This window comes from Mustela lutreola, chromosome 1 (assembly GCF_030435805.1).
Source record: "Mustela lutreola isolate mMusLut2 chromosome 1, mMusLut2.pri, whole genome shotgun sequence".
In the NCBI taxonomy this organism is placed as follows: Eukaryota; Metazoa; Chordata; class Mammalia; order Carnivora; family Mustelidae; genus Mustela; species Mustela lutreola.
The window spans coordinates 97,288,339-97,315,287 of record NC_081290.1 but is presented as its reverse complement, the minus strand read 5'-3'; the positions used below and the strand labels follow the sequence as shown (position 1 = coordinate 97,315,287).

Sequence of the window (26,949 nt, the reverse complement as noted above, 5' to 3'; positions counted from 1 at the left end):
TTTATTATATTGTTAGCTCTGTGACACTTGAACTGCAAAAATATATATTCAACTTTCATACCTATTTTCAGGAACACACTGCATACAATAGTAGGAAATAGAAATGGATACTTTTTCCTTTTTTGGAGAGAGTGTGCATGAGCTGGGGAGAGGGCTGGGGGAGGAACAAAGGGAGAGGGAGAGAGAAAATCTTAAGCAGGCTCCAAGCCCAGTGCAGAACCCCACGCTGACAACTCTGAGAACATGGCCTGAGCTGAAATCAAAGGTCAGACACTTACCCAACTGAGCCACCAGGTGCCCCGAGGTGGCTGGCTTTTTGTTCGCCTTAATCAAATAATCCCACACAAAGTTAGCACCCTTGCTTACAATGTGTCTTATGTCTATCACTCTTCTTTTAATATAAATTAATATGGGCATGATAACACTTACCATTAGTGGGCCAGTTAGAAGGGAAATAACCTTTCAAAGGTAGAAGCTCCACTTCATTGATAGATGATGGCCCAAAGAAAGCACTACATGCAATAAAAGTATCCAATTCAAAGTCCAGGGTTTTTGATACCACCCAAAGATCATCTGTAAAGATAAACATTTTTTAAAGAACTCAGAACTACACTCAATTCAAAAGTACTTTGGATTTCTTACATGCTTGGTCATATTATTTCTCAAAAAACAAAACTGGCTATTATCTACCAGAGTCTACCCAAACTAAAACCTGAATAAGTGACATTTTATTTTCATGTTTTAATGCAATTACTTTTATGTTTTTTTAAGTTATTTTATGATTATATTAAAAAACAATGTAAATAAAGTAACAAAACATCTAACTCATCTTTCTTATTAAAACAACTTTATAGCTATATCAGACTTTCCCAAGAAAGAACATGAGTCTAAAAAGATGCTCTGCCATGTAATGGTTTTCATGCTCAAATAAAGTTGGCAATCTGTGAACAGAAGACAAGTTCTCTGGACAGCTTCTACTTAACAGATGCTCTAGATTAATTAATGTTCTTCTTTCTGTATAACACGCCATCTCCACAGCATATTGAGTACCCCTAGTAGGTTATTTCCCACGATACCTGTACATCATTTCTACCACCAGTTGAGCTGATACTTACAAAGAGTCAATTTTATTTTTTCTAAAATTTATTTATACCAGTTGGATTAGTTATAATATTATAACTTAATCAGGTATTATTTGAATCATTACGAATATGAAGAAAAATAATTGTTGCTTTAAGAAAATTAAATAATTCAGAAAGACTTAAGGATTTACTTTAAAAAGTCACAAAATACACAAGAAAAACTGCTCTTGACTCAAATATATTGAGACAAATGTAAAAGCTTAGAAAAGAAATTGAAAAAATTTGAATCACTCTCCACTTAGATTTCTTCACAAGTTCTTGCTTCATGTTTAAGAATTCTGAATGGGGGGCGCCTGGGTGGCTCAGTGGGTTAAGCCTCTGCCTTCAGCTCAGGTCATGATCCCGGGACCTGGGATCGAGCCCCGCATCGGGCTCTCTGCTCAGCAGGGAGCCTGCTTCCTCCTCTCTCTCTCTCTGCCTGCCTCTCTGACTACTTGTGATCTCTCTCTGTCAAATAAACAAATAAAATCTTTAAAAAAAAAAAAAAAAGAATTCTGAATGGTAATTCTTTATGGGTGGTGTATTTGTGGGTATGATTTATACAAGATAAAAAAAGATCACCAATCAAAACACCCAGTCTAAACAAAAGCCTTAATTCTTCATGAAAAGATCATTAAATAAAAATATATTCAAATATTTTAAGTTTCAATGTTTAATGTTCATGTGCATTATTTATTATAATCCCTAACTTAAACCAACTTTGAAAATTAACTGACAAGTCACAAGTCTCAACCGCATCAGAAAAGATGATTGATTGGACTACATTCCCATCTTGGAAAGTCCAATGCATATCAGCATATTTTAGGTTCTGAAAAATCTTAATTAAGGTTATTTGCTTAATGCAGCATTTTCCAAATTTATTTAGCCACAGAATCCATTTTCTTTACATTGACTTTTATCAATATCCCCACAGAACTATTGTTTTAGAAAATGTTTATGCTTTAGAAAAATATATAAATTAGATATATAATATGTAGTATTATATATCTAATTTTTAAAAAAATATTTGCCAGGCACCTGGGTGGCTCAGGCCGTTAAGCATCTGACTCTGGATTTCAGCTCAGGCCATGATCTCAGGGTAGTGAGATGGAGCCTCACCTGGGGCTCTTCACTGGGCCTGGAGCCTCCTTAAAATTCTAGCACTTCCTCTCCCTCTGCCCTTCCCTTGTTCTCTCTCTCTCAAAAAACAAAACAAAAAAATGGCCAACTGAGGTAACATAGAAATAATTTATTCCTTATTTGCTAATATTTATTTAATCCAACCATCACCAAAACTTAAAAAGATCTCCAATTCAAGATAGTTGACCAAAAAAAAAAAAAAAAAAAAATTGTTTGCCTTTCCTTTCTCTCCATATCCCACTGAAATGACAGGAAAAATTTGAAATACAAATCCAATACAATGTTAGAAAAGAGCCAGTGGGAATGGCATGTCTACTTCAGAGCCCTGAGATTCTTATAGAAGCCACAAAGAGAATGAGAAAGGATGATGATAAAAAATCTTACAAAGCCAGGAAACTCCTGATTCTTTATAGGTGACAGAAAGGAATTCTGGGATTGGGGAAAGAGGAAGAATTTTCCCAGCCGATTCTCAGGATAACCCCAACCTCACCACCAAGGGGACAAAGAGGAATTGTGAGTCTTGAAGGTCAGCTGGGACATTAATTAATGGATGATGGCATAATCCTGTCACTCTTAGAGCAGTTGACTCCAGCATTTGTTCTGAGGCTAATTTAGTCTTTGGCTAAAACAAGACTGCCAGCTGGGGGGAGGGAGGTTGGGAGAAGGGTGGTGGGGTTATGGACATTGGGGAGGGTATGTGCTATGGTGAGTGCTGTGAAGTATGTAAACCTAGTGAAACCTAGTGATTCACAGACCTGTACCCCTGGGGATAAAAATATATGTTTATAAAAAATAAAAATAAAAATAAAATTAAAAAAAAAAAAAAGCAAGACTGCCAGAAGGACTTTAAGATAGAGAAACAGGGCAGCATACCCACTAACTACTGCCACCAGGGATAGGTAAATAGACCAGAATCTATTGGCAGGTCATGTACCTAGGGGATTTTTTTTTTTTTTTTTTTTGAATAAAATAAAAATAAGCCAGGGGCACTTGGCTGGTTTGGTGAAGCATGTGACTCTTGATCTTAGGGTTGTATGTTTGAACCCCACATTGGGTGTTGAGAGGACTTAAAAAAATAAAATCTTAAAAACAACAATAACAAAAACCCCACACAGTAATACATATTATATTCTGGGTCAAAAGAAATTTTAAATATCAAATAGATGTTATTATCACCATTTTATTGATGAAGGAAGAATGAGGCCCGAAAAAGTTAAATATATTATCCACAGATATAAGGACAGTAAATGGCAGATCTGGGACTAAACCCAACTCCCTAACCTCATTGAAGCTGACCATACTGGGGTCAGCCTTCACCCATAGGCAATGCCAGAAAGAGCAGCTGATACACCAGGGGAAAATTAGTTTAAAGGCCAAAATAATGAGACATTTAAGGAGAACAAAGACTTCAAAAAAAAACATACTGGATTACAGAGACCTACAGAAAAGGAAATACCAGAACAGATGGACAAAGAATTTAAATTTATCCTGAAAAAAGATTTTTTTTTTATAAGAGATAAGAGATGATAGTAACAATGCAAACTATGACCAAGAAAATAATGAGAAAGAAACAAACAAAAATATTAGGCTGAAAAACATGGTAGTTAAAATAAAGTTATAACTGATGGGATAAATAGCAGAATAGATACTTTTGAGGAATAACAAAGCAATTTAGAAGACCATATTGAGTATATTTCCCAGAAAGAAGAAAGGACAAAAGCCCAAACAATATAAAATAAATGTTTAGAGAGTCAGAGATGCTAATATTGGAATAATAAAAGTTCTAGAAAAGAAATAAAAATAAAGTGATGATTATATGAAGAAATAATGGAAATCAATTTCCCAGAATTTAAAAAATAGAAAAGATAAAAGACTTTAGTATTTTTTTAAAGATTTTTATTTTTTCATTTGAAAGAGAGAGAGAGGGCAGAGAGAGAACAAGCAAGGGCAAGAGGGAGAAGCAGGTTCCCCACTGAGCAGGGAGCCCACATGGGGCTCTATCCCAGGACCCTAGGATCATGACCTGAGCTGAAAGCGGACACTTAACTGACTGAGCCACCCAGATGCCCTGACTTCAGTATTTAAAACAAACACACACACACACACACACACACACACCCTATGGAGAGATGACTGACATACAAAAATCTATACATATTTAATGCATATACTAGACGAGTTTAGAGACAGAATACTTTATATTTAAAAGGCCAACAGTGTGCCCAAGAGGAGAAAATGGAAAAATTCATATGTAGACACATTATAGCTGAATATAAGACTATAAAAGTCAGAGAGAAAATTAAAATTCTAAAGCTTCCAACCAAAAAGAGCAAACAACATATAAAGGAGTAAGAATCATAATGGCATCAGATTTTCAACAGCAAGAACATAACCAAGTATATTAATACTTGGTTAACATATAAAATTGCTGCTTCCATAGGTCTAAATATTAAATGAAAAGAACTTATAACCTAGAATTCTAAATGTAGCAAAACTATCATTCAAATATGAATGTGTAATAAAAATATTCTCAAGTGTTCAAGGCTTAGCAGGCTTACCATACAAAGACCTACATTCAAAACAGTTTTTGATGATATATATTAATAAGAGAAAAATCCAGAAAATGCTAAAAGGGAAACATGAAATAAATGTAATTAAATTACCTTGGACAAGTTTGTAGTCATTTTTTAAAAGGTAGTTATGTTCAAGGATGGGAAATAAATCCATATTAACCTAAAATTTATGGGTTTAAATTAGTGCTATTCAAAGTAGCCTATCTTAAATAGTTTTGTTATTGGTAAGCAACATGAAGTTTCTGCTAGAATGCAATCAACAAATCAACATTCCTTCATTCAGAAGGAATATATACTTATATAATGCCAAGAAGCTAGTATAATTTTTAAACAAAATTAAATAGATTTGGGGAGTCTTTAGTAAGGTTTTTTTAAAAAACTAAAATTTTTAAAAATGCTTTTTGGAAATGGTCCAATCTATTATATAATAATTCACAATACATGCTACTATTAAGCAGTATTTTATAAAACCTCTTTAATAGAAAGAATTTACAGAGCTGTTATGTAACGGAGATGCAAAGCTAGACATAGTCACCAACATGATCAATCAACTTACTTTTGCTATAAGTTGAAGAATTTTCCTTCCGACTCAGCTTAAGATAAAGTTTGCTCTTAGGTTCACTATAAAATTCAGGATTTACAGTAGTAAACTTCTTTAGTTTGCCATACTGTTTTCTTTGAAAATCAAATCCTTTTCTGAAAAATGAGTAAAAAGTAAAAGTGAATTTAAGTATTAAGGGACAAATTTTTTACTGAGATATAATTGTCATATAACATTATAGTCGTTTCAGGTATACAATAAAATGTTTCGATAAATGCATATATTGTGAAACGATCACCACAATAAGGCTAGTTAACATCCATCACCACACAGATTTACAAATTGTTCTTGTGATGAGCACTTTTTAAAAAAGATTTATTTATGTATTTGACAATGAAAAGGGGCAGAAGGAGAGGGACTCTCAAGCAGACTCCCCACTGAGCACAGAGCCAAATGTGGGGCTCGATCTCATAACCCTGAGATCAGGACCTGAGCCAAAATCAAGAGCTGGATGCTTAACTGATTGAGTCACCCAGGTGCCCAAGATGAGCACTTTTAAGGTCTACTCTTTCAGCAACTTTTAAATATGTGATACATATTTATGTATTATGTATGTAATATAGTTACCATACTGTACATTATAATCCCAGGACTTAGTTTACAAGTGGGAGTTTAAAGTTACAGATCTTTTTCTTTTCATCTTTAACTTTTTTTTTTAAGATTTTATTTATTTATTGGACAGAGAGAGAGAGGCAATAAGAGGGAATACAAGCTAGGGGGAGCAGGAGAGGGAAAAACAGGCTCCCCACTGAGCAGGGGCTTGATCCCAGGACCCTGGGATCATGACCTTAGCCGAAGTCAGATGCTTAACGACAGAGCCACCCAGGTGCCCCTTCTTTTCATCTTTAAAATACAACATTAAAAGGAAAGAACCAGGGTGAGTATATGTTTATATACTTTCATACATGTACACGAAATTAAAAAATATTGTGTCAAAGAAAGATAACAGCAACCATCATGGAATTATCAACAGTTTTAAAAGAGACTGAGATAGGAAAAGTATCCATGAAGTATATAAAAGATAGAGTACCTCAGTTTTGATAACTATAATATATTATCCCCTTTATTTCCATATTTTCTAAGTTATTGTGATGATTAAATGAAGTAACATATGCAAAGTACTTAGAAGAGGGCACAGCATGTATAACCCCCCCAGAGATGTTATTAAATTACCATGCAAATGTTCATTATAGCTACTTTTATAAGACATTTTTCCAAAATGTAGCATTCTATTATCCTACAAAACTACCTAGTTCAGCCTTGTGAATGACCACTATTATCCAGCTCTGATAAAAATTATTCTTGTGGTTTTTTTAAGCAGGGTTTCCCTTAGGATTGTGTCCGTATACAAAAATGCTTGGAAAAATAGCATGCCTGCCAGTCACCTTCATATTGCTGACACTGCTTGATGTTTAGAGGGGGCCAAAAATAGCTTTAGAAAATTATTCCCATTTTACAGTTAGAAAAACTGAGGTTTTAGATACTTTTAAATATTTTTCCTATCTCAATCTCTTTTAAAACTGATGACAATAAGGGCCCCTCAGTGGCTCAGTGGTTAAGCGTCCAACTCTTGATTTCAGCTCAGGTCCTGATCTCAGGGTTGTGGGAATAAGCCCCACATTGGACTCTGCGCTCAGCAGGGAGTCTGCTTGATATTCCCTCTCCCTCTCCCATACCCCCAACTTGCTGTCTGTCTCACTCTCTCTCTAAAATAAATAAATAAGTCTTTAAAAAACAACAACAACAACAAAAAAACTGATGACAATCATGTGAGGGTATTATCTTCTGATATAATTACAGGCATTATTTGGTACCAAGAAACGTACCTCACCAAAAGTTGGCATTCCTCAAAGAGAGGTATCTTTTGACTTCTTAAGTATAGGCCAATACTCTTTATATCACTTAAAACCACAGTAGGTAGAGAGTCTTCTTGTGTTAAATATCCTGGGGTCACTTCTTCAAGCCACTTGAAAAATTTACATTGTTCAGCTTTGGGTCCATCACAGGTATAAAAGAGACGGCCCTAAGAGGAAAAAGATATTATAATTTAGGAAAAAACATTTTATATTTTACTGTTTTTGTACTGTATTTGTCAAGACTTATATAAGACGTTTGGCATTAATTTACTTTAATAAATTATTATACAAGTTAATCTTCTTATTAATATCAATTTAAACAACACACTAAAATTTAAAACCACCTACTTTTCCATTTATTTTCTCCTCATCAAAAAATTACATTATTCTGAGAATATAAGCTTATTTGAAAAACAAAATTTATTGTTTTCCCAATTTAAAATGTTCACTATAGAAAACCAGAAAGAACTACAAGAAATATCTTGAGCATCTCTTTTTGGCCTTTTTTGTCACTCACATAAGTGTGTGCATATGCACACAAAAATATACACAGTATACTGTTTTTTAAAATAATAAAACTCAGATAATGATGGATAATGATGTATTTTCTACCCATAACTTAACCTTTATACACAACATACTGGACACATGACAACAACGTCATCAAATTATCTTAAAAAGAAAAAAAGACTTTTGATGGTTCTATAATATTTTATTCTGTAGTTATATTTATGAGTTCTTGCTTTTGACAACTGAATTTACATCTAAATATATATATGCAATACATAAACATTAGCTTGATTTCTCCGACTATAATACATTATCAGCAATGCAAATAAAATCACTATGCTTTTATATTCCTAAGGCCTTATCAGTTACTTGCACTGGGGATCCCATAATAAACTACTTAAACTTTCACTTCTTTCAGGCTCATCTCTGCATTCTCGAAGATCTCAGGTTGGGACATATTCCTTTCTCAGTGCTATAACTGTAATTTGGGCATATGCCTCCTACTGTATCAATTACACTATTATACAAAATTTCCTTTTATATTTCTTTCTCCATCCACCACTATGTAGTAAGTTCCTAAGCAATGTGAAGGATGATCTTAACTCACACTTTTACATCCTAGAACACAGATAATCTTTCAATAAAAATTTCCTGGGAATTTACTGTATGTTACCAACACCTCAAGTGGCTCCTAATCAAGACTTGCTCTTTAATCTTGTCATAAAGCAGTAAGTACCTAAACTTTTTACAAGTATTTAGTGGGGCAATAGGCAAGAAGAGGCAACAATACCTTATTTGGACCATCCTTTTTAACCATTACAAGTTTTGCAGGTTGATGATGATGGCAGAATGGCACATTACTTTCTACATTTTTCAGTTTCTCTCCCTTTAATGATGTGTAAAATGATATGTCAACTGTTGAAAGAGCTTTGTGTAACCTCTGTGCCAAGCCAAACAGCAATATATTTAGATGTTCTACCAAAAAAAAAAAAAAAGAAAGAAAAAAGTACAAATGAAAATAAAATATAAAATAATTGTTTGTATCATGTCCACTGTTAGCTAAATTCAAAAAAGCCTTTTAACAGAGTAATCTATAATCTAATGCTAATATCCATTTTTTCAAAGGTAAGTTTTGTCCTTGTACAACCAAAAGAACTATCGAAACTAATCATGCTGGGGTGTCTGGATGGCTCAGTCAGTTAAAGGTATGCCTTCGGCTCAGATCATCATCTGAGGACCCTGGGATAAAGCCCCACATCAGACTCCCTGCTCAGTGAGAAACCTGCTTCTCTTTTTCCCACTCCCCCTGCTTGTGCTTCCTCTCTCACTGTCAAATAAATAAACAAAATCTTAAAAATGAAAAAAAAAACTTATCATACATCATGTTTAAAATTTCTTAACAAAATCACTTGTAACACCTCTAGTTCAAAAAACATGAAAAATTATAACTTGAAAAAGATAATACCGTCATTTCCCTCTTAATGAAACTCAATTTGACCTTAAACTAGCATATAAGTTACTGTTGAAAACTGGAGGAAACATATGGAAAATAACAAATCTCAAGTAGAGAATTTAATATGGAAATTCACAGTATAAAATATTATGCTTTCTATAGCTATACTACTTTTATATTAAGCAGTGATCAATCATAATAAAATAGAAAAATAACAGTCATACCTATGAGACAAGATGTAAAAATCTGCTTATAATGAGCAGGAGACTGAAAAACAGCTGGTATTTGAATTTGCCTTTGGGGAAGATAAGCAGATTTTATTTTCTGTCCACTTGGGAAGCATAGCTCAGAGCCATTTATCTCCTGAAATTGAATAATTCAAGTTATTATAACAACTCCGGAAAAATAGTGTTTATTAATAAGAAAGTTATTTTCTGTAGAGATGTATAACAAACACATTTTTCTTTTAATTTTCAGAATTCTTGAAAATCATTTGTTAATTCTAAATGAGACAGGGAATATAGCAAGAATGGCTATGCATGGCAATTTTAATCATATAAATAAGAATAAATGTTTCTGTCCCTTAATAAGTTTTTAGTTTTTGCTAGGAAAAACTTTGCTAATAAGAACAACACTGTATGTTTCAATTTCCGGTTACAACTACAGTAATTGTGCAAAATCAATACATAATAAGATCTAACTTTACATTAACTATGGTCTGATTGGCAAAACTGAACTCATAGTGAAAAATCAGAACAATCACAGTAAGAACAGTAATCGAAGTGGAAATAGTTGAAGCTATAATTTATTAACTAGTTATTATGTGCCAGATACTGCACCAGACAGTTTCAAATATTTAAGTTCACTTAATGTTCACAACTACCAGGAAAGATTTTAAGTCAAAGAAGACATAATTATACCTAGAGTTCTGGAAAACTCAAAAAAGGAAAAAACAAAAAGCCATCAGCTCCAGGAGTAAAATCATTGCTCAATATGATTTTGGTAATTCTTTTGATAAAATTCAGACCACAGGGGCACCTGGGTGGCTCAGCGAGTTAAAGCCTCTGCCTTTGCCTCAGGTCATGATCCCAGGGTCCTGGGATTGAGCCCCTCATTGGGCTCTCTGCTCAGCAGGGAATCTGCTTCCCTCCTCTCTCTGCCTACTTGTGATCTCTGTCAAATAAATAATCTTTAAAAAAAATAAAATAAAATAAAATAAAATTCAGACAATAACTATTGGAAAAAATGCACCAAGATACATCGGTACACTTTCTCACCTGTAAATCTGTTACACTGTAGATGTAGCAGGCAGACTCTCCTAAAATGTTTTGAATATTTTCAATCTTGGAAGTCTGCTTTATATTCAAACAGAGTGCTTTCTTTCTAGAAACCAAATCTTGACTGCTAAAATCCTGCTGCTGCTGATGGAGCATGCTTTTTAACATTTGCAAATGCATAGAGTCTAAAGAGATTTCATTCACAGTATCATTCTGTCTTTCACCTGTGTCACTAAAACGCGTCCCAGGAATAATCTCAGGAGAGAAGCCATCTGTTACTTTCATATCGACTCCATTTGGAGTAGTCAAGTTGCACTGGGGTATGTTCTGATATTTCAGCCACTTGCTTTGAGTAGATATATTATTGAGAAGTAAAATGTCCCCTGGAGTCACTTCTCTAGATTCTTTAAAGAAGGAAGTTTCACTTTGGTCCTCAAGTGCAAAGCTAAAAGAACGAACTCCTGATTCTTCACACAAGTTGAATATGGGGGGGGGACCAGAAGATTCTTGCCTATCACAGTTGATCACATATGAACAAGAATCTAAATCAGGTGACCTTTCAGCAGGTGGCAAGGTAATAAGCGGAACTCGGGTTCTACTTACTAATGGAAGCTTTTGAAAGTTCTTATTCTCCAGAGAACTAGATTTTTTGATAACTGGAGGAAAAAAAAAAAAAAGTTGATTAAATAAAAAATGTATTACAGTCACCACCTAGGCCCTAAAATCCAGTAGCTATCTGTATAAAAAAGAAAAAGTACCAACTTGCCTTGAAAAAAAATCCTTAATTTTATTTCCACTTTCATAATATAAATATTTTAATGATTTTAGATTTCAAAGTTAAGAGACTCAAACTTTCTTAAGGTTGATGAACTTGCAATTCTTCTCTTTTTTCTTTTCCCCCTTAGCTAAGGCTTCCCTTCCACCACCAGTCACTAGATTATATTTACATAGCACTTAAGTTTTCAGAGTATTTTATAGCCAAGAAGGGATTTATTGTACTCATTTTATAGATGAGACTACCAAGACCTAGAGGTAACATGACTACTGATTGGCAGAGTCAGGACAAAAACCCAGAACTAATTGTTTGTTCTCAACTTTACATTCCTACTCCAGAAACTGAAGTTCATGGTTTATTTATCGGACCATACGACTATAGCCTCCTTTTTATTTACTACACTCATGAATTAATATGTTCACTTTCAGGGTTACAAAGATATTTAGCTTTATTCTGATCTGTTGGTATGTGATAAGAGTTCAACTCTGGTAAACTCATTTAATGGCAGATTTTGGCTGAATTTTGGAATTCCTTCGGTGAGCAGTGTTAGTAATAGACATACTCCTGAAAATGTAAAAAGCAATGATAAATATTTATAGAATAAATAAGTGAATGAATAATACTACATAGGAAATATATAAGCTTAAAGTTTTTATCTGACAATCCTATGGTTTCCTATTTTATGATAATGTGCGTTCCTGACAGACTTATTATTTATTGGAAATAAACTATAGTGATCACTTGGAAAGGTAGTACAGCAATAGGTGAGCCAATGATATTCTTCTATAATGTTAGATTATAATTCTAAGAAGCCAATCAGCAACATTGACAGAAAAGTTAAAACTTCATTAAAGAGTAAAAGATTGGCATAAAAATAGACATACAGATCAATGAAAGCCAAATAATAGTTTAGAAATAATTCCACGCTTACATGGTCAATTAATCTACAACAAAGGAGGCAAGAATATACAATGGGGAAAATCTCTTCAACAGCTGGTGCTGGGAAAACCAGACAGCTACATGTAAAAGAATAAAGCTGGATCACTTTCTTACACCATTAAAAAAAATTAACTCAAAATGGATTAAAAGACATATGTGTGAGACCTAAAATCGTAAAACTCCTAAAGAAGTCAACATAGGTAGTAATTTCTTTGACATTTGCCAAGAAATATGTTTCTACATATGTCTCTTCTGGTAAGAGAAACAAAAACAAAATTAAAAACTACTGGGACAACACTATAATAAAAAGCTTTTGGACAGCCGAGGAAATCATCAACAAAAGAAAAAGGCAATCTATAGAATGGAAGAAGATATTTGCAAATGCTATTATCAGACAAGGGGTAAATATCCAAAAGATATAAAGAACTTCTACAACACAACACCAAAAAACCACAAGTAACTCCATTAAAGTGGGCAAAGGATCTGAATATAATTTTTCTTTTTTTCTTTTAAATTTATTTATCTTAGAGAGAGAAAGAGAGTGTGCACGAGCATGTGTACAAGCACGAGCTGGGGAGGGGCGCAGTGGGAGAAGATAGAATCCTTAAGCAGACTCCCTGCTGAGCATGGAGCCTGATTCAGCTTGATATCAGGACCTTGAGATTATCACCTGAGGCAAAGTCAAGAGTCCACTGCTTTATTAACAGCCATCTAGACATCCCTGAATAGACATGTTTCCGAAGACATACTGATGACCAACAGACACATGAAAAAATGTTCAACATCACTCATCATCAGGGAAGTACAAATTAAAACCACAATGAGATATTACTTTACATCTGTCAGAATGGCCAAAATAAGAAAAGACAAGAAATAACAAGTGTTGGCAAAAATGTGGAGAAAAAGAACCCAATGCACTGTTGGTGAGAATGCAAGTTGGTGCAGCCACAATGGAAAACAGTATGGAGGTTCCTCAAAAAATTAAAAATAGAATTACCATGTAATACAGTAATTCCACTACTGGATATTTACCCAAAGAAAATGAAAACACTAATTTGAAAAGATATATACATCCCCATGTCTACTGCATTAATTTCAATAGCCAAGATATGGAAACAGCGTCCATCCACAGATGAACGGATAAAGAAGATGCGGTACACATACACACACACACAGAGACACAGAGGGGAGGTGGGTGGGGAAAGGAGTGAAATAGATAAAGGAGATTAAGAGCACACTTATCTCAATAGGCATTGAGAAATGTATAAAATTGTTGCATCATTGTATTCTACACCTGAAGCTAATTAAATACTACATGTTTATACTTGAATAAAAAAATCAAAAAATAAAAATTTTAAAAAATAAAGAAAGACCCATGGCTTAACTATGAAAATTATCTATTATTTCATTGTCACCTCACCTGTTTGGATACCCACTCCTCCCATACTGACTCTTCCTTACCTTGTTTTCTCTACTAACCATACCCACCTAAACCTTTTCCATCACAACTACTCATTCACATTACAAAGTTTTTTTTTTTTTGTATCATCCACTCATGACCAAAAAAATTACCTACAATTTCACCCCTTACCCAACACAGTTTTGGAATCAGGTGCAGATCCGCTGGTGAAATTATAAGAAAAGAGAGAGAAAAAGAAAAGTTAAGGGAAAGAATCTACTTATCACAAAGTAGGAATTTACTCATAGGTAGGAGTTTAAAAAATAGAGACTTGAAAATGCAACTGTGGAAGCAGCAGCTGAAGAGACCCCTAAGCAAATCAGAGGAAAGAAAGAGGTTAGAACAAAGTCAACCAATGGTGTAGATGAGACATTGACAATGAACTGTTCCCCTGGAAGGGGAATGGGCAATAGAGGGGCCTGGCTCTGGAGTTAGAGCTGTGAGAAGAACCGTAATGACAGAAGACAATTTCAGAGGTCCATAATGAGAAAATGACAGAAGAAAGAAGCTACCTGCAAGTTAGAAGGAAATACCGTATTTGGAAGTAAGAGCCATCTGGAATAGAAAAAGGGAAGGCTTGAGGGATACGACATAGAATCTGGTCCTAAGATACTTTTAGTTTAGTAACAATTGAACAAACAAAAAACTTCATTTTACACAGAGAGGGATTAGAGCACTTTGATAGTAACTAAGCTGAGGAAGTAAAGGTCACCAGGTAAAGTTCTTTCTTTCAGGGACTCCTCAGAGAATTCCAGCACAAAGTCTTCATTTCTTGAGTTCAAAGTAAAAGTAGAAACAGGGTTTAATGTAGAGATCTTTTGTTCTGGTGATATCGCCTATTCAGAAAGAAAAAACAAGACTACTGACCAAAATGTTATTATACTTTTTTCCCTATAGTTTGAATGAATTCTAGTAATCTACATTATAAAAATAATGCTGTCAAGCACATTATGTAGAGTTATAGCAGGACAAAGATTCTTCCCAAAGGGGCAGGATAGAATAAACTCATTAAAGTCAATAATAATCATAAAAAGTAAAATATAGAACATTAAGAACTATTGGATTTATGTTGTTCAGTCAGTGGGAGGCTCAGTCAGTTAAGTGTCTACCTTGGGCTCAGGTCACGATCCCACGGTCCTGGGATCAAGTCCCACATTAGGCTCCCCAGGTAGCCTGCTTCTCTCTTTGCCCCTCACCCTGTTTCTGCTCTCTCTCTCTCTCTCTCTCTCTCTCTCTGTGTGTCAAATAAATAAATAAAATCTTTTAAATAAATAAATAATAAAAACTATTGGATTTATTTGAAATGGGTCAGATTCTCATTTCCTCTCATTAAAACTCTAATGGTTCCCAAACTCTCTCAAAGTACAAGAAGGTTCTGAAAATGTCCTGTGCAGCACCCCTGTAAGATCAGCCCCTTACTTCCACTTTGATCTAACTTCCTACCACTCTCCCCTTCATTCATTCATTCATTCATTCATTCATTCATTCCAGGGCTATCTCCTTGTTATTCTATAAATTGGCCAGCATTCCCCTGCCTCAAAACCTCTACACTTGCTATTCCTTGTACCTGGAATGCTCCAGATATCTGCATGGCATGTGCATGCTCTCCCTTCTTATTTATTCTAACAAACTATACTGATGTTTTAACACTAAAATAATGTTGATTTTTGGTAAACTTTCTTGATCATGCTTTAAAAAATTCCTAAGATTTTTATCTTTTTAGTTTTTGCGGGATTCATTTCTTCTAAGATTACCAAGATTTGTTTATTTATTTGAGAGAGAGAGAGAGAGTGAGTATGCATGAGCAGGAAGAGAGGTGGTAGGAGAGGAGAGAGAATCTCTATAGCAGACTCCCTGCCAAGCCAAGTGTGGCATCTGACTCGGCCCAATCCCCGGACCCTGAGATCATGACCTGAGTCGAAATCAAGAGTCAGCCACTTCAGTGACTAAGTCACCCAGGCTTCCCAAGATTACCAAGGTTTTTTACTCTCAACCATTAAAATTCTCCTTACATTATACCTTATTTCCTTCCCATGAAGTCTTCTCTGCTGATTTAAAATTATAATCCAAATAATGATATGAACGTTCTGAATTTTTAGGAGAGAAATCTAAAATAACTGTGGAGAAGAAAAAAAAGCATGGATTTTTATGTAACAGTCTGTTCAATGTCAAATAAATTTTTAATGTTATATTTTACTTGGAATTTACTTACAGTCATTTTCAATTGAGTTCTTATTAGACTCAGCTCTCACTTGAAAATTATCTTCAATATGAAAGCCAATACCTCCTTTTGGAAAGTTTTCTTCATCTGGGAACTAGAAAACAGAGATCCATTCATCAGTTTATTTAGTAAAAAGATAAAGTGTGTGTGTGCATATCTCTATCTTTATCTACCTCCCTATATGTGCGCTCACACTCACACTCACACACACACATATAATTTGTGGTTATAATGTGAGACACAGAAGAACAGAAGCAGTACGTTATGAAATCAATTCAGGGAAAGCAGAATACATTATATATCATCAATGCTTACATTCACATTTCTTATATCTTAACATCACTGAGATAAAGGATGCACCCTAACAGTGATGACCTTGTTACATCCCTATAGCACTGGCAATAGTCATAACACTGCTGGCATTGCTATGCAAGTGAAACCATATGCAAGTTAGTCATACTGTTCATACAATAATCACTTAAGCATGAGTTTGCATTAACATTACTTGTTATGTAATTTTGCCATTTAAACATCTTCAAAAGGATAACATTATCATTTGCCACTGAACAAAAGAGTATTGCATTCAGAGAGGGCAAGGAGGCAAAGCGGTGTGATATATCATTAAAATATCTACACCCAAATAAATCCAAGACTTCTTACAACAAGCAAAACATCAAAAATCTAAGTGGAAGTGAAAAAGTTCTAGAGATCTGCTTCACGAAATTGTAAATACATTTCAGATTACTTAACTGTACACATAAAAATAGGTAAGATTATAAATTTTATGATTTTTCTAACCATAGTAAAAGTTTTTTTGTTTTTAAGTAGGCCCCACACCAAGCGCACAGCCCAACATGAAGCTCAAACTCACACCCCTGAGAGCAAGACCTGAGCTGAGATCAAGAGTCAGATGCTTAACCAACTGAGCCACCCAGGCACCCCACCACAATAAAAAAGTTTTTAATAAAAAAGTCAAAGTGATGAAGCACAGTATAATGTTAACTGCTCTTCTTTATTAGTAGTATATAATGCTGCTTTTATTTTTTCATTTTTTTAAAGATTTTTAATTTTTTTTAAGATTTTTAAGATTTTATTTATTGGGGTGCTTGGGTGGCTCAGTTGGTTAAGTGGCTGCCTTCAGCTCAGGTTATGATCCCACGGGCCTGGGATCAAGCCCCCCATCGGGTTCCCTGCCCCGCGGGGAGTCTGCTTCTCCCTCTCCCTCTGCCTGCCTCTCTGTCTACTTGTATTCTCTGTCAAATAAATAAGTAAAATCTTTTGTTTTTAAAATAATTTATTTATTTATTTATTTGACACAGAGAGAGTGAGAGAGCACAAGTAGGGGGAGCAGCAGAGGCAGAGGGAGAAGAAGGCTCCCCGCTGAGCAGGGAGACGGATGAGGGATTTGATCCCAGGATCCTGGGATTATGATCTGAGCTGAAGCCAGATGCTTGACTGACTGAGCCACCCTGGTACCCCATAATGATGCTTCTTTTAATCAGTGATAGTACCTGGGAATTTGATGAAATACAGAATATTTTTTGAGGTTTAGAGACTACTATGTGCAATCTGCCACACTTAGGTAGGCCTGGTCATTTTGCCTTAAAATATATCTTATAGGGGCACCTGGGTGGCTCAGTGGGTTAAGCCTCTGCCTTCAGCTCGGACATAGTCTCAGGGTCCTGGGATCGAGCCCCGCATTGGACTCTCTGCTTGATGGGTAGGTAGCCTGCTTCCCTGTCTCTCTCTGCCTGCCACTCTGCCTGCTGTGCTCTCTCTCTGTCAAATAAATAGATAAAATCTTTGGGAAAAAAAAAAATGTTAATCTCTTGACCAGACACTGTTTTGAATATATGCGTATCATTCTCTTATGAACTCTATTTGGTAGCAAGTGAGAGGTGAATAGTGTCATACTTTACAGAGTGGGGGTAAGGATAATTTTTATTTGTTCAAAGATTTAAATATTTCTTCATAAAATTTAGTATTGATATAAAGACAATGATTTGGCAAGGTGCAACTATAAAAAATATTTTTACCTGCAAGAAATCAATCTGCATACAAGCACTAGTCAATTTTGGTGTCAATAAACAAGTGTCTGTCCTGTAGTTTTCATACTCAATACTATCTGGAAACTGACCGCATTCTAGCTGTGAGCTGTGTCTTCTGACCATCAGAGCACTAGTAGCTGATCCTTTCACTTGGTGCCCTTGAAACTCAACAGGCTACAAATAAATTATTAAAAATGAGTATTGCAATAAGTACATATTGATATATAGTCACAATGTATATATATATACACAGGAAATAAATCACAATTTAGCTTTCTTATTAAATATTAATGTAAATAATTATTTGGTGAATAATACTGAAAACCAGAAAAACTCCTATTATCCTAACACATGCTAATTATAAAACACAATTTGGTTATTGATTTAATTGAATTCAAGTTCAACATTAATAAATATGAATTTTTTATAAGGAGCACAAAAGCTATAGTTATAATGGAGTAATTAAACCACAAAATACAGTTGGTCCTTTCTCTATGCGTGCCATGTACATTATACAACTTTCCATTATAGACTTACCACATTATACTATAATGAAGTTTCTTTTCATCTATATCCTAACTGTACTATAAACTTCTTGAGGGGAGAAACCTGTTGCTTTCATCAGGGTACCATGTGCATTTAACACCATGCTTGGCATATCGGAAGCCGTCAATAAACATGTAATAGGAAGTAAGTAAAGAAATACAGAAAGCATTTTCCTTTGTTCAGGCATTTTGTAAACTATCAGGCTTCCCAGAAGAGGGATGGTGGGCTCTCTGCCTCCCAGAAGATCTGATCCTATTGCTTTGAGAACAAAGTCCTAAGAATATGATGCCAATACAGGCGTGTACTTCAGAGAGGTATTGTCATGTACTCAGAGACCTGATGATCTGCTCTCAGTCTTCAAACAGCTTTCTCTACTGCCCCCTTGAGGGGTTCTAGGATTTTTATTCCTCACTGGGTGACAAATCTACCCAAAAAGTGGAAAATTAAGATTGCTTGGAGCACCTGGGTGGCTCAGTGGGTTGAGTCTCTGCCTTCAGCTTGGGTCATGATCCCAGGGTTCTGGGATCAAGCCCCACATCAGGCTCTCTAGTCCATGGGGAGCCTGCGTCTCCCTGTTTCTCTGCCTACTTGTGATCTCTCTGTCAAATAAATAAATAAAATCTTTAAGAAAAAATTAAGATTGCTAATAGAATTTATTTCTAACTGATAAATTAACAAAATTATGATAGTAAATAATCTGAATATTCACTTATTTAAAAATGAAGATTCTAAATCACACATTTGAAAGGAAAATCAAATCTAAATATCCTTTATAAAGAACTTTTGTTGAAAATATTCTAAATTTTAAAACATACACAGTTCAACTAAAAAAGTCTCACCTATTGAGACTCTGTATATTTCTAATTTGTTTGATGGAGAATACACATTCTCCACAAGTAACAGACACCTTATTCTCTATGCTTCTATGTAGATCTCCTTTAAAGGTCTGTTGGGTATTAGGAATAAAATTAGTATTTATAAAGTCCAAGTATTTATATGCTACTTTGTCTACAAATTTTTGATATGGAGTAGATGGCACTAGATAGAACTTGGGTTATATATACTTTTACAGAAGTAGGAGTGGTAAAGAAGCCTATATGTTGAAGGCTATAAAGATCTTCATTTTGTTCTCTGCAAAGCATTCATTATTTACAGCTTATTTATCTTCCAATTTCTAGGGTATGCATCATATATATGCATGACGCATTATTAGTTCACTAGTGAAGAGAAAAGGCTCAAGTAAAATAAGGGGTACCAGTCATTAGTTTTTCTTGTTCCTAAAATCAGGTTAATTCACTATGCTCATTAACTTTCTGCCTATGAAAACTCTGAGAGTGGTATAAAAACAGCAGGAAAAGGCAGTGGATTAGAAAATCAAAGTTATTCACAAATTTTACCTTAGGGTCACAGGTTTTTCTCTCTAATTGTTTAGGGATAACATTTAGAAAAGCAGTCTCTTCATCTCCCAAGGAAAAGATCTAGAATAAAATATCAGTAAGTGTGTTAGCTAGTAGAGTTTTATAGGCCACTCATGAGTTTTATTGGAAAATACTCCCAAAACTTAAAGCTTGCTATTTCAAAGTACGCTTGCCATTTCAATCTTACTTCTGTACATACAAACATATAACAAGCTACCTCTGGCAAGCAAGTTCTCCAGCAGGTAAGGTACATGCTAAGTAATTTTAAAACTCAGCAATAAAAAATTCTAATCCTAATTTTTTTTAAATTTATTTATTTTGAGGGGAGCCTGGGTGGCTCAGTCATTTAAGCGTCTATCTTCGGCTCAGGTCACAAGCCCCGTGTCCGGCTCTTTGCTCACTGGGGAGCCTGCTGCTCCCCCTGCTTGTGCGCTCTCTCTCCCTCTCTTTCTCTCTCCGTCAAATAAATAAAATCTTTCTAAATTTACTTATTTGGAGAGAGAGAGGGAACACACGTGCACACAAGAGGAAGGGGCAGAAGGAAAGAGAGAATCATTTTTAAGATTTTATTTATTTGAGAGAGAGAGAGAGAGAGAGAGTGCACTTGTGCATATAAGTGGTGGGAGGGGCAGAGAGAGAGGAACAGGCAGAACCCCACTGAACAGGAAGTGTGCCCTGGGACCTGAGATCGTGACCTGAGCTGAAGGCCGACACTTAACCAACTGAGCCACCCAGGTGCCTCAGGAGAGAGAAAATCTTGGGCGGAGTCCCCACCAAGCCTCGACCTCAGGGCTCAGTCTCATAGCCCTGAGATCAGGACCAGAGCTGAAATCAAGAGTCAGACATTTAACCAACTAAGCCACCCAAGCAATCCTAATTCTAAAACTATAGCTGATTTTTTTAAAGATTGTATTTTATTTATTTGACAGAGAACAGAGAGAGCACAAGCAGCCAGAGTGGCAGGCAGAGGGAGAGGGAAAAGAAGGATCCCTGCCAAGCAGGGAGCCCAATGTGGGGCTCGATCGCAGGACCCTGGGATCATGACCCTGGCTGAAGGCAGACACTTAACCAACTGAACCACCCAGGAGCCCATAGTTGAATATTTTAACACTAGAAAAAATTATTGCATACCTAATAATCACCCATCTAACCTAATACTTAATGTTAATACAGATTATTTAATTCAAAAATTAGTTTGAAACCAAAAGAGGAAAAATTGTAAAAAGCGTTATCAATTTAAAGAATGAATCAGGGGCACCTGGGTGGCTCAACTAGTTAAGCGTCTGCTTTCAGCTCAGGTCATGATCCCGGGGTCCTGGGATTGAGCCTCACGTCAGGCTCTCTAGTCAGCAGGGAGTCTACTTCTCCCTCTATCCCTCACCCCGCTCATGTTCTCTCTCTCTCTTTCTCAAATAAATAAATTAAATTAAAAAAAAAAAAAAGAAGAAGAATGAAATCTGAGCACCTGGCTGGCTCAGCCAGTAGAGCATGTGACTCTCTTTTTTTTTTTAGATTTATTTATTTTAGAGAGAGCTCAAAAGTGAGGGGAGGGGCAGGAGAAGGAGAGAGAGAATCCTTAAGCAGGCTCCCCATTGAGCATGGAGCCCGACACAGAGTTTAATCCGAGTACCCTGGGATCACAACCTAAACCAAAATCCAGAGTCTGCCATTTAACTGACTGGCACCCAGATGCCCCAGTAGAGCATGTGACTCTTAATCTCAGGGTTGTGAGTTCTAGCCCACTTTGGGCATGAAGCCTACATTAAAAATAAGATAAAAAGATAAACAATTTCCTAGCAACCATAAAAACACAAGATATAGACAAGAGCAACTAGTCATTTTTAGTTCATCAAGAACTATATAATCATAATTTCTACTATGAATGAGATTTTGAAAAGGAATTTAACAGAAATAATTTTTATGTTTAAAAAGTATAGAGAAAACAATTCCTCAATAGACAAGAGGTAGTGCATTTCTTCAAATAATAGTTACCTTCCATTAATAACAATATATTTAGCACATCTGTCAACCAAGTAGTTCTTGAAAACATTCAACTCATATTTTAGACTTAGAATTTTCAAATATAGTGAGTTTAAAAAACCAATTAGCATAGCACCCTCTCTTCTGTTGCTATTTTAGCTAATTATAGAAATTAAATTAGCAGAAATAAAATAGCAGTGCCATTAAGTATATCCTTAAAGAGTACCCTAACTTTAAATTTTGAAAGTTTTTCTTCTTCCTTTTTTTTTTTTTTTTTTTTAAGATTTTATTTATTTATTTGACAGAGAGAGAGATCACAAGTAGGCAGAGAGGCAGGCAAAGAGATGGGGGAAGCAGGCTTACTACTGAGCAGAGAGCCCGATGCGGGGCTTGATCCCTGGACCCTGGGATCATGACCTGAGCCAAAGGCAAAGGCTTAACCCACTGAGCCACTAAGACGCCTGCTGAAAGTTTTTCTATCACTAATGAACATGAAGAGGTTGCTTCAGAAAATTATAGTATGAAGGATATTACAAAAAGGCAAATATACTCCTATATTAATGCTAAAAAGATTGAAATAAAATTTTTTTACAAAATATTATAAGATCTTTTTCATTCCTATGAGATTACAACAGATTTTTTTAAATATATGATATTTATTTTAAATGGCAACTCATAGGGATGCTGGGGTGGCTCAGTTGGCTAAGTGTTTGCCTTCAGCTGAGGTCATGATCCCAGGGTCCTGGGATCAATCCCCAAGTCAGCCTCCCTGCTCAATGGGGAGTCTGCTTCTCCTGCTGCTCCCCCTGCTCATGCTCCCACTCTTTTCCTCTGTAATAAATAAATAACATCTTTAAAAAATAAAAATAAAAATAAATAGCAACTCATTGTGGAGAATGACAGTGTTATTTGCAGTTTATATTTTGTGATAACTGCCCTTGAAAAGGTTTAAACCCTATTTTTTCAAGTGAAGAAAAGAATTAAGAATGTGATCATTTCTAAGCTAAATATGTGGTTGTTCATTATTATTTTATACATTTGATTTTATTATATAAGGATAAAAAATGATTGAGCCACCCCTAAATGAATTTTATTTGTTTTGTTTTCTTTAAGGCAACAGTTACAGGTTTAATTATCAATTATAATTCTTGAATTAAGTAATGATTACAAGTTTACAAACTTATTTGTGGGGGTGCCTGGGTGGCTCAGTGGATTAAGCCTCTCCCTTCGGCTCAGGTCATGATCTCCAGGTCCTGGGACAGAGCCCCGCATCAGGCTACCTGCTCAGGAGCCTGCTTCCCCTCTCCCCGACACCGCCTGCCTCTCTGCCTACTTGTGATCTCTCTCTCTGTCAAATAAATAAATAAAATCTTAAAAGAAAAAAACTTATTTGTGATAACAGATTTGTTACTTAACCAAATCCTATTGACCACACCAGGATATTTGTACAAGACAGCAGGCTCATCTAAATAAGTTTACAAATGATATTGAAAACTGACAGGGGCGCCTGGGTGGCTCAGTGGGTTAAAGCCTCTGCCTTCGGCTCAGGTCAGGTCATGATCCCAAGGTCCTGGGATCAAGCCCCCCATCGGGCTCTCTGCTCAGCAGGGAGCCTGCTTCCCTCCTCTCTCTCTGCCTGCTTCTCTGCCTACTTGTGATCTCTGTCAATAAATAAAATCTTAAAAAAAAAACTGACAATATAAAATTATATGCCATATCTATAAATATAACTATAAATTCTGGCTACTTTATATTTTAAAAAAGATTAACTCACCTGCCAAGACTGAAGTGGTTCACTTGGTTCAACTTCATTTTCTTTTATGATCTTAGGAAAAGAATATAAACAGAATAACTAAAAGGTACAAGTAAGTTATAAAATAAAATATAAATTTCTATTAGACATAAAAAATAGAAGAAAAAAAAGAATAAAAATTTAAAAATAAAAATAAAAAAACAAAAGAACACTATCACTAATAATCAAAGGAACAAAAACTATATATTAATTAAATATTATTCTGACTTAGCAAGAATTGAAAATATCTTTTTTTTTTTAAAGTTTTATCAGGGCACCTGGGTGGCTCAAATGATGAAGCATCTGCCTTTGGCTGGGATCACGATCCCAGAGTCCTGGGATGGAGCCCGAAGTTGGGCTCCTGGCTCAGCAGGGAGTCTGCTTCTCCCATTCCCTCTGCCTCTGCTTCTCCCCCCGCTCATGCTCTCTCTCTCTCTCTCAAATGAATAAATAAAATCTTAAAAAAAGATTTACTTATTTATTAGAGAGGAAGAGAGAGTACGAGACTGAGGGGAAGGGAAGAGGAAAAGAGACAGAATCTCAAACAGCCCTCACACAGAGCAGAGCCCAATGCTGGACTTGACCCCACGATCCCAAGATCACAACCTAAGCCGAAATCAAGAGTTGGATGTCCAAGCAACCAAGCCACCTACATGTCTCAGCATTGAAAATATCTTAGTACTGGCGAATATGAAGTGAAATAAATATTCATACTATAAAAGAGGAAGATATTTAGATTTGACAATATAAATCAAGAAAATTGTTCTTAGGGGCACCTGGATGGCCCAGTGGGTTAAGCCTCTGCCTTCGGCTCAGGTCATGATCTCAGGGTCCTGGGATCGAGTCCCGCATCAGGCTCTCTGCTCAGCAGGGTGCCTTTTTCCCCATTCTCTCTGTGCCTGCCTCTCTGCCTACTTGTGATCTCTGTCTGTCAAATAAATAAATCTTAAAAGAAAAAAAAAATTGTTCTTAGCCTTTCAAGTTATCATCAATTCCACATGTGGGACTCAAATCTAAGGAAATAACTCAAAATGTAAACAACGATTTATGTGCAAAAACATTTGCTGAAGTTTTATTTATCCTAGCAAAATGCTAGAAATAATTTAAATCTTCAAAATAGGGCACTACTTATCCAAAGCACAGATTATCCATAGGATAGGATGGTAAGTAACCTCTAAAAGATATTAAACTGCTGATCTGTGATTAAGTGGCTAACGTGGTCTCTGTTCTGCAGGATGGCATTTGTTAAAGTTGTCAAGAATAAGTCTTACTTTAAGAGATACCAAGTGAAATTTCGAAGATGACGAGAGGATAAAACTGATTACTATGCTCAGAAACACTTGGTAATTCAGGATAAAAATAAACACAACACACCTCACTACAGGATGAAAATCTGTGTAACCAAAAAGGGATCTCATTTGTCAGATTACTCACACCCACATAGAAGGAGATATGATAGTTGTGCAGTGCAAGCTCATGAACTCCAGAGTATGGTGTGAAGGTTGGCCTGACAAATTATACCACAGCATATTATACCGGCCTGCTGTTGACCCACAGGCTTCTCAAGAGATTTGACGTGGCCAAGATCTCAGAAGCCAAAGTGGAGGTGACAAACACTGATGGTCAACCTGGTACTTTCACCTGCTATCTGAATGCAGAGTTTGCCAGAACTACTCCTGAAAATAAAGTTTTGGGGTTCTCGTGGGAGCTGTGAATGGAGGCTTGTCTATCTCTCACACTACCAAATGATTTCCTACTTATGATTGATTCAGAAAGCAAGGAATTCAATGCAGAAGTACATCAGAAGCTCATCATGGGTCAGAACATTGCAGATGATATGCATTACTAATAGAAGAAGATGAAGATGCTTACAATAAATAGCTCTCTCAATACAAAAACAAAAATGTAACTCCAGACATGATGGAGATACGGTTAAGAAAGCTCATGCTGCTATATGAGATAATCCAGTCCAGAAGAAGCCTAAGAAAGAAGTTAATTTAAAAAGATGAGGTGGAACCATCCCCAAATGTCCCTTGCCCAAGAAGAAAAACTAGGTAGCTCAGAGGAAGGCAAGCTTCCTTAGAGCTCAGGAGCAGCCTGCTAAGAGCTAATACACCAAATCATAATTTTCTGTGAAGATTTTTCAGATAAAGACAATAATAAGCTAACTCACCAAGCAGGTAAAAAATTAACTAAATAAATAAATAAATAGAAGATATATTTAAGAGGTATCTTAATAAGGTAAGAAACATAAATATTAAGGGGAAAAGACAGAAAACTCTTTACACACACAACAATCTAACCATATTTCTGAAAATGGGCCTAAAATGTTGTAAACATTAATAATAATTACCTATCAGTGATAGGGTGAGTTTTATTTTTCTTCATTTTTTCTGTATTTAAAAAAGGAGGAAAAAAAACAGTTGGAAAATACAGTAAGATACAAAATGGGGGCAAAGGAAACATTTCACTTTCTTTTGTTTCAAACACGTCTTTTAGAAAGAGCAGTGCCATATAATGAATATCCCTCCAAATACGTTAAACATCCCCAAGAAGAAACACTGATTTAGAGGATTTATTCTAGCATATCAATGTATTCTAATAAGTACCATAATTTTTATAGTATTACCATGGTTCCTAAACTGCTCAACAAGGTACTTTGGGGTACCACAGTGAAATCAACAGGGGCTGCACAAAATGTTTTAAATTTAAGGGACGGGGTGTCTGGATGGGTCAGTGGGTTGAGCATCCAACTCTTGATTTTGGCTCAGGTCATGATCTCAAGGTTGGGAGATTGAGCCCTTCAATGGGCTTTGCACTCAATAGAGTCTGCTTAAAAGATTCTCTCTCTCCCTCTCTTTACTCCTCTGTTCTTCCCCTGGGTTGTGTGCATTTTCTCTCTCTCTCTCTCTCTCTCCCTCCCTCTCTCTGTCTCTCAAATAAATAAATAAAATCTTTTAAAAATTATAAAAATTGGGGTGCCTGGTGGCTCAGGTGGTTACAGGTCTGCCTTCAGCTCAGGGCATGATCCCAGGGTCTTGCATCATGCCCTGCTTCAGGCTCCCTGCTTAGCACGGAGTATGCTTCTTCCTCATCCTCTGCCCCTCCACACCATTCATGCTTTCTCTAGCTCTCTCTAGCTCTGTCTCTCAAATAAAATCTTTAAAAAATTATAAAAATTTTAAAATTTAAATAAATTTAAAGGGAAATACAGTTATCACTTGGCATCTGTTGATCAGT

General features: G+C 35.7%; 1 protein-coding gene and 1 pseudogene across 1 annotated transcript in view; one reads left to right on the top strand and one right to left on the bottom strand.

Moving 5' to 3' along the window:
* ZGRF1 (zinc finger GRF-type containing 1) overlaps positions 1-26,949 on the bottom strand; it is an 80,496-nt gene that overhangs the window by 30,029 nt on the left and 23,518 nt on the right. Inside the window, exons 8-18 of the mRNA XM_059170649.1 lie at positions 23,692-23,742; positions 19,917-19,997; positions 15,917-16,019; positions 15,724-15,821; positions 14,417-14,540; positions 10,532-11,187; positions 9,479-9,617; positions 8,592-8,776; positions 7,262-7,458; positions 5,391-5,530; positions 430-573 (exon numbers count right to left, since the gene is read on the bottom strand). Coding sequence (XP_059026632.1) covers positions 430-573; positions 5,391-5,530; positions 7,262-7,458; positions 8,592-8,776; positions 9,479-9,617; positions 10,532-11,187; positions 14,417-14,540; positions 15,724-15,821; positions 15,917-16,019; positions 19,917-19,997; positions 23,692-23,742 — 1,918 coding nt within the window. The remainder of the gene's footprint in view (positions 1-429; positions 574-5,390; positions 5,531-7,261; positions 7,459-8,591; positions 8,777-9,478; positions 9,618-10,531; positions 11,188-14,416; positions 14,541-15,723; positions 15,822-15,916; positions 16,020-19,916; positions 19,998-23,691; positions 23,743-26,949) is intronic.
* Positions 24,945-25,820, top strand: LOC131829184 (large ribosomal subunit protein uL18-like; annotated as a pseudogene).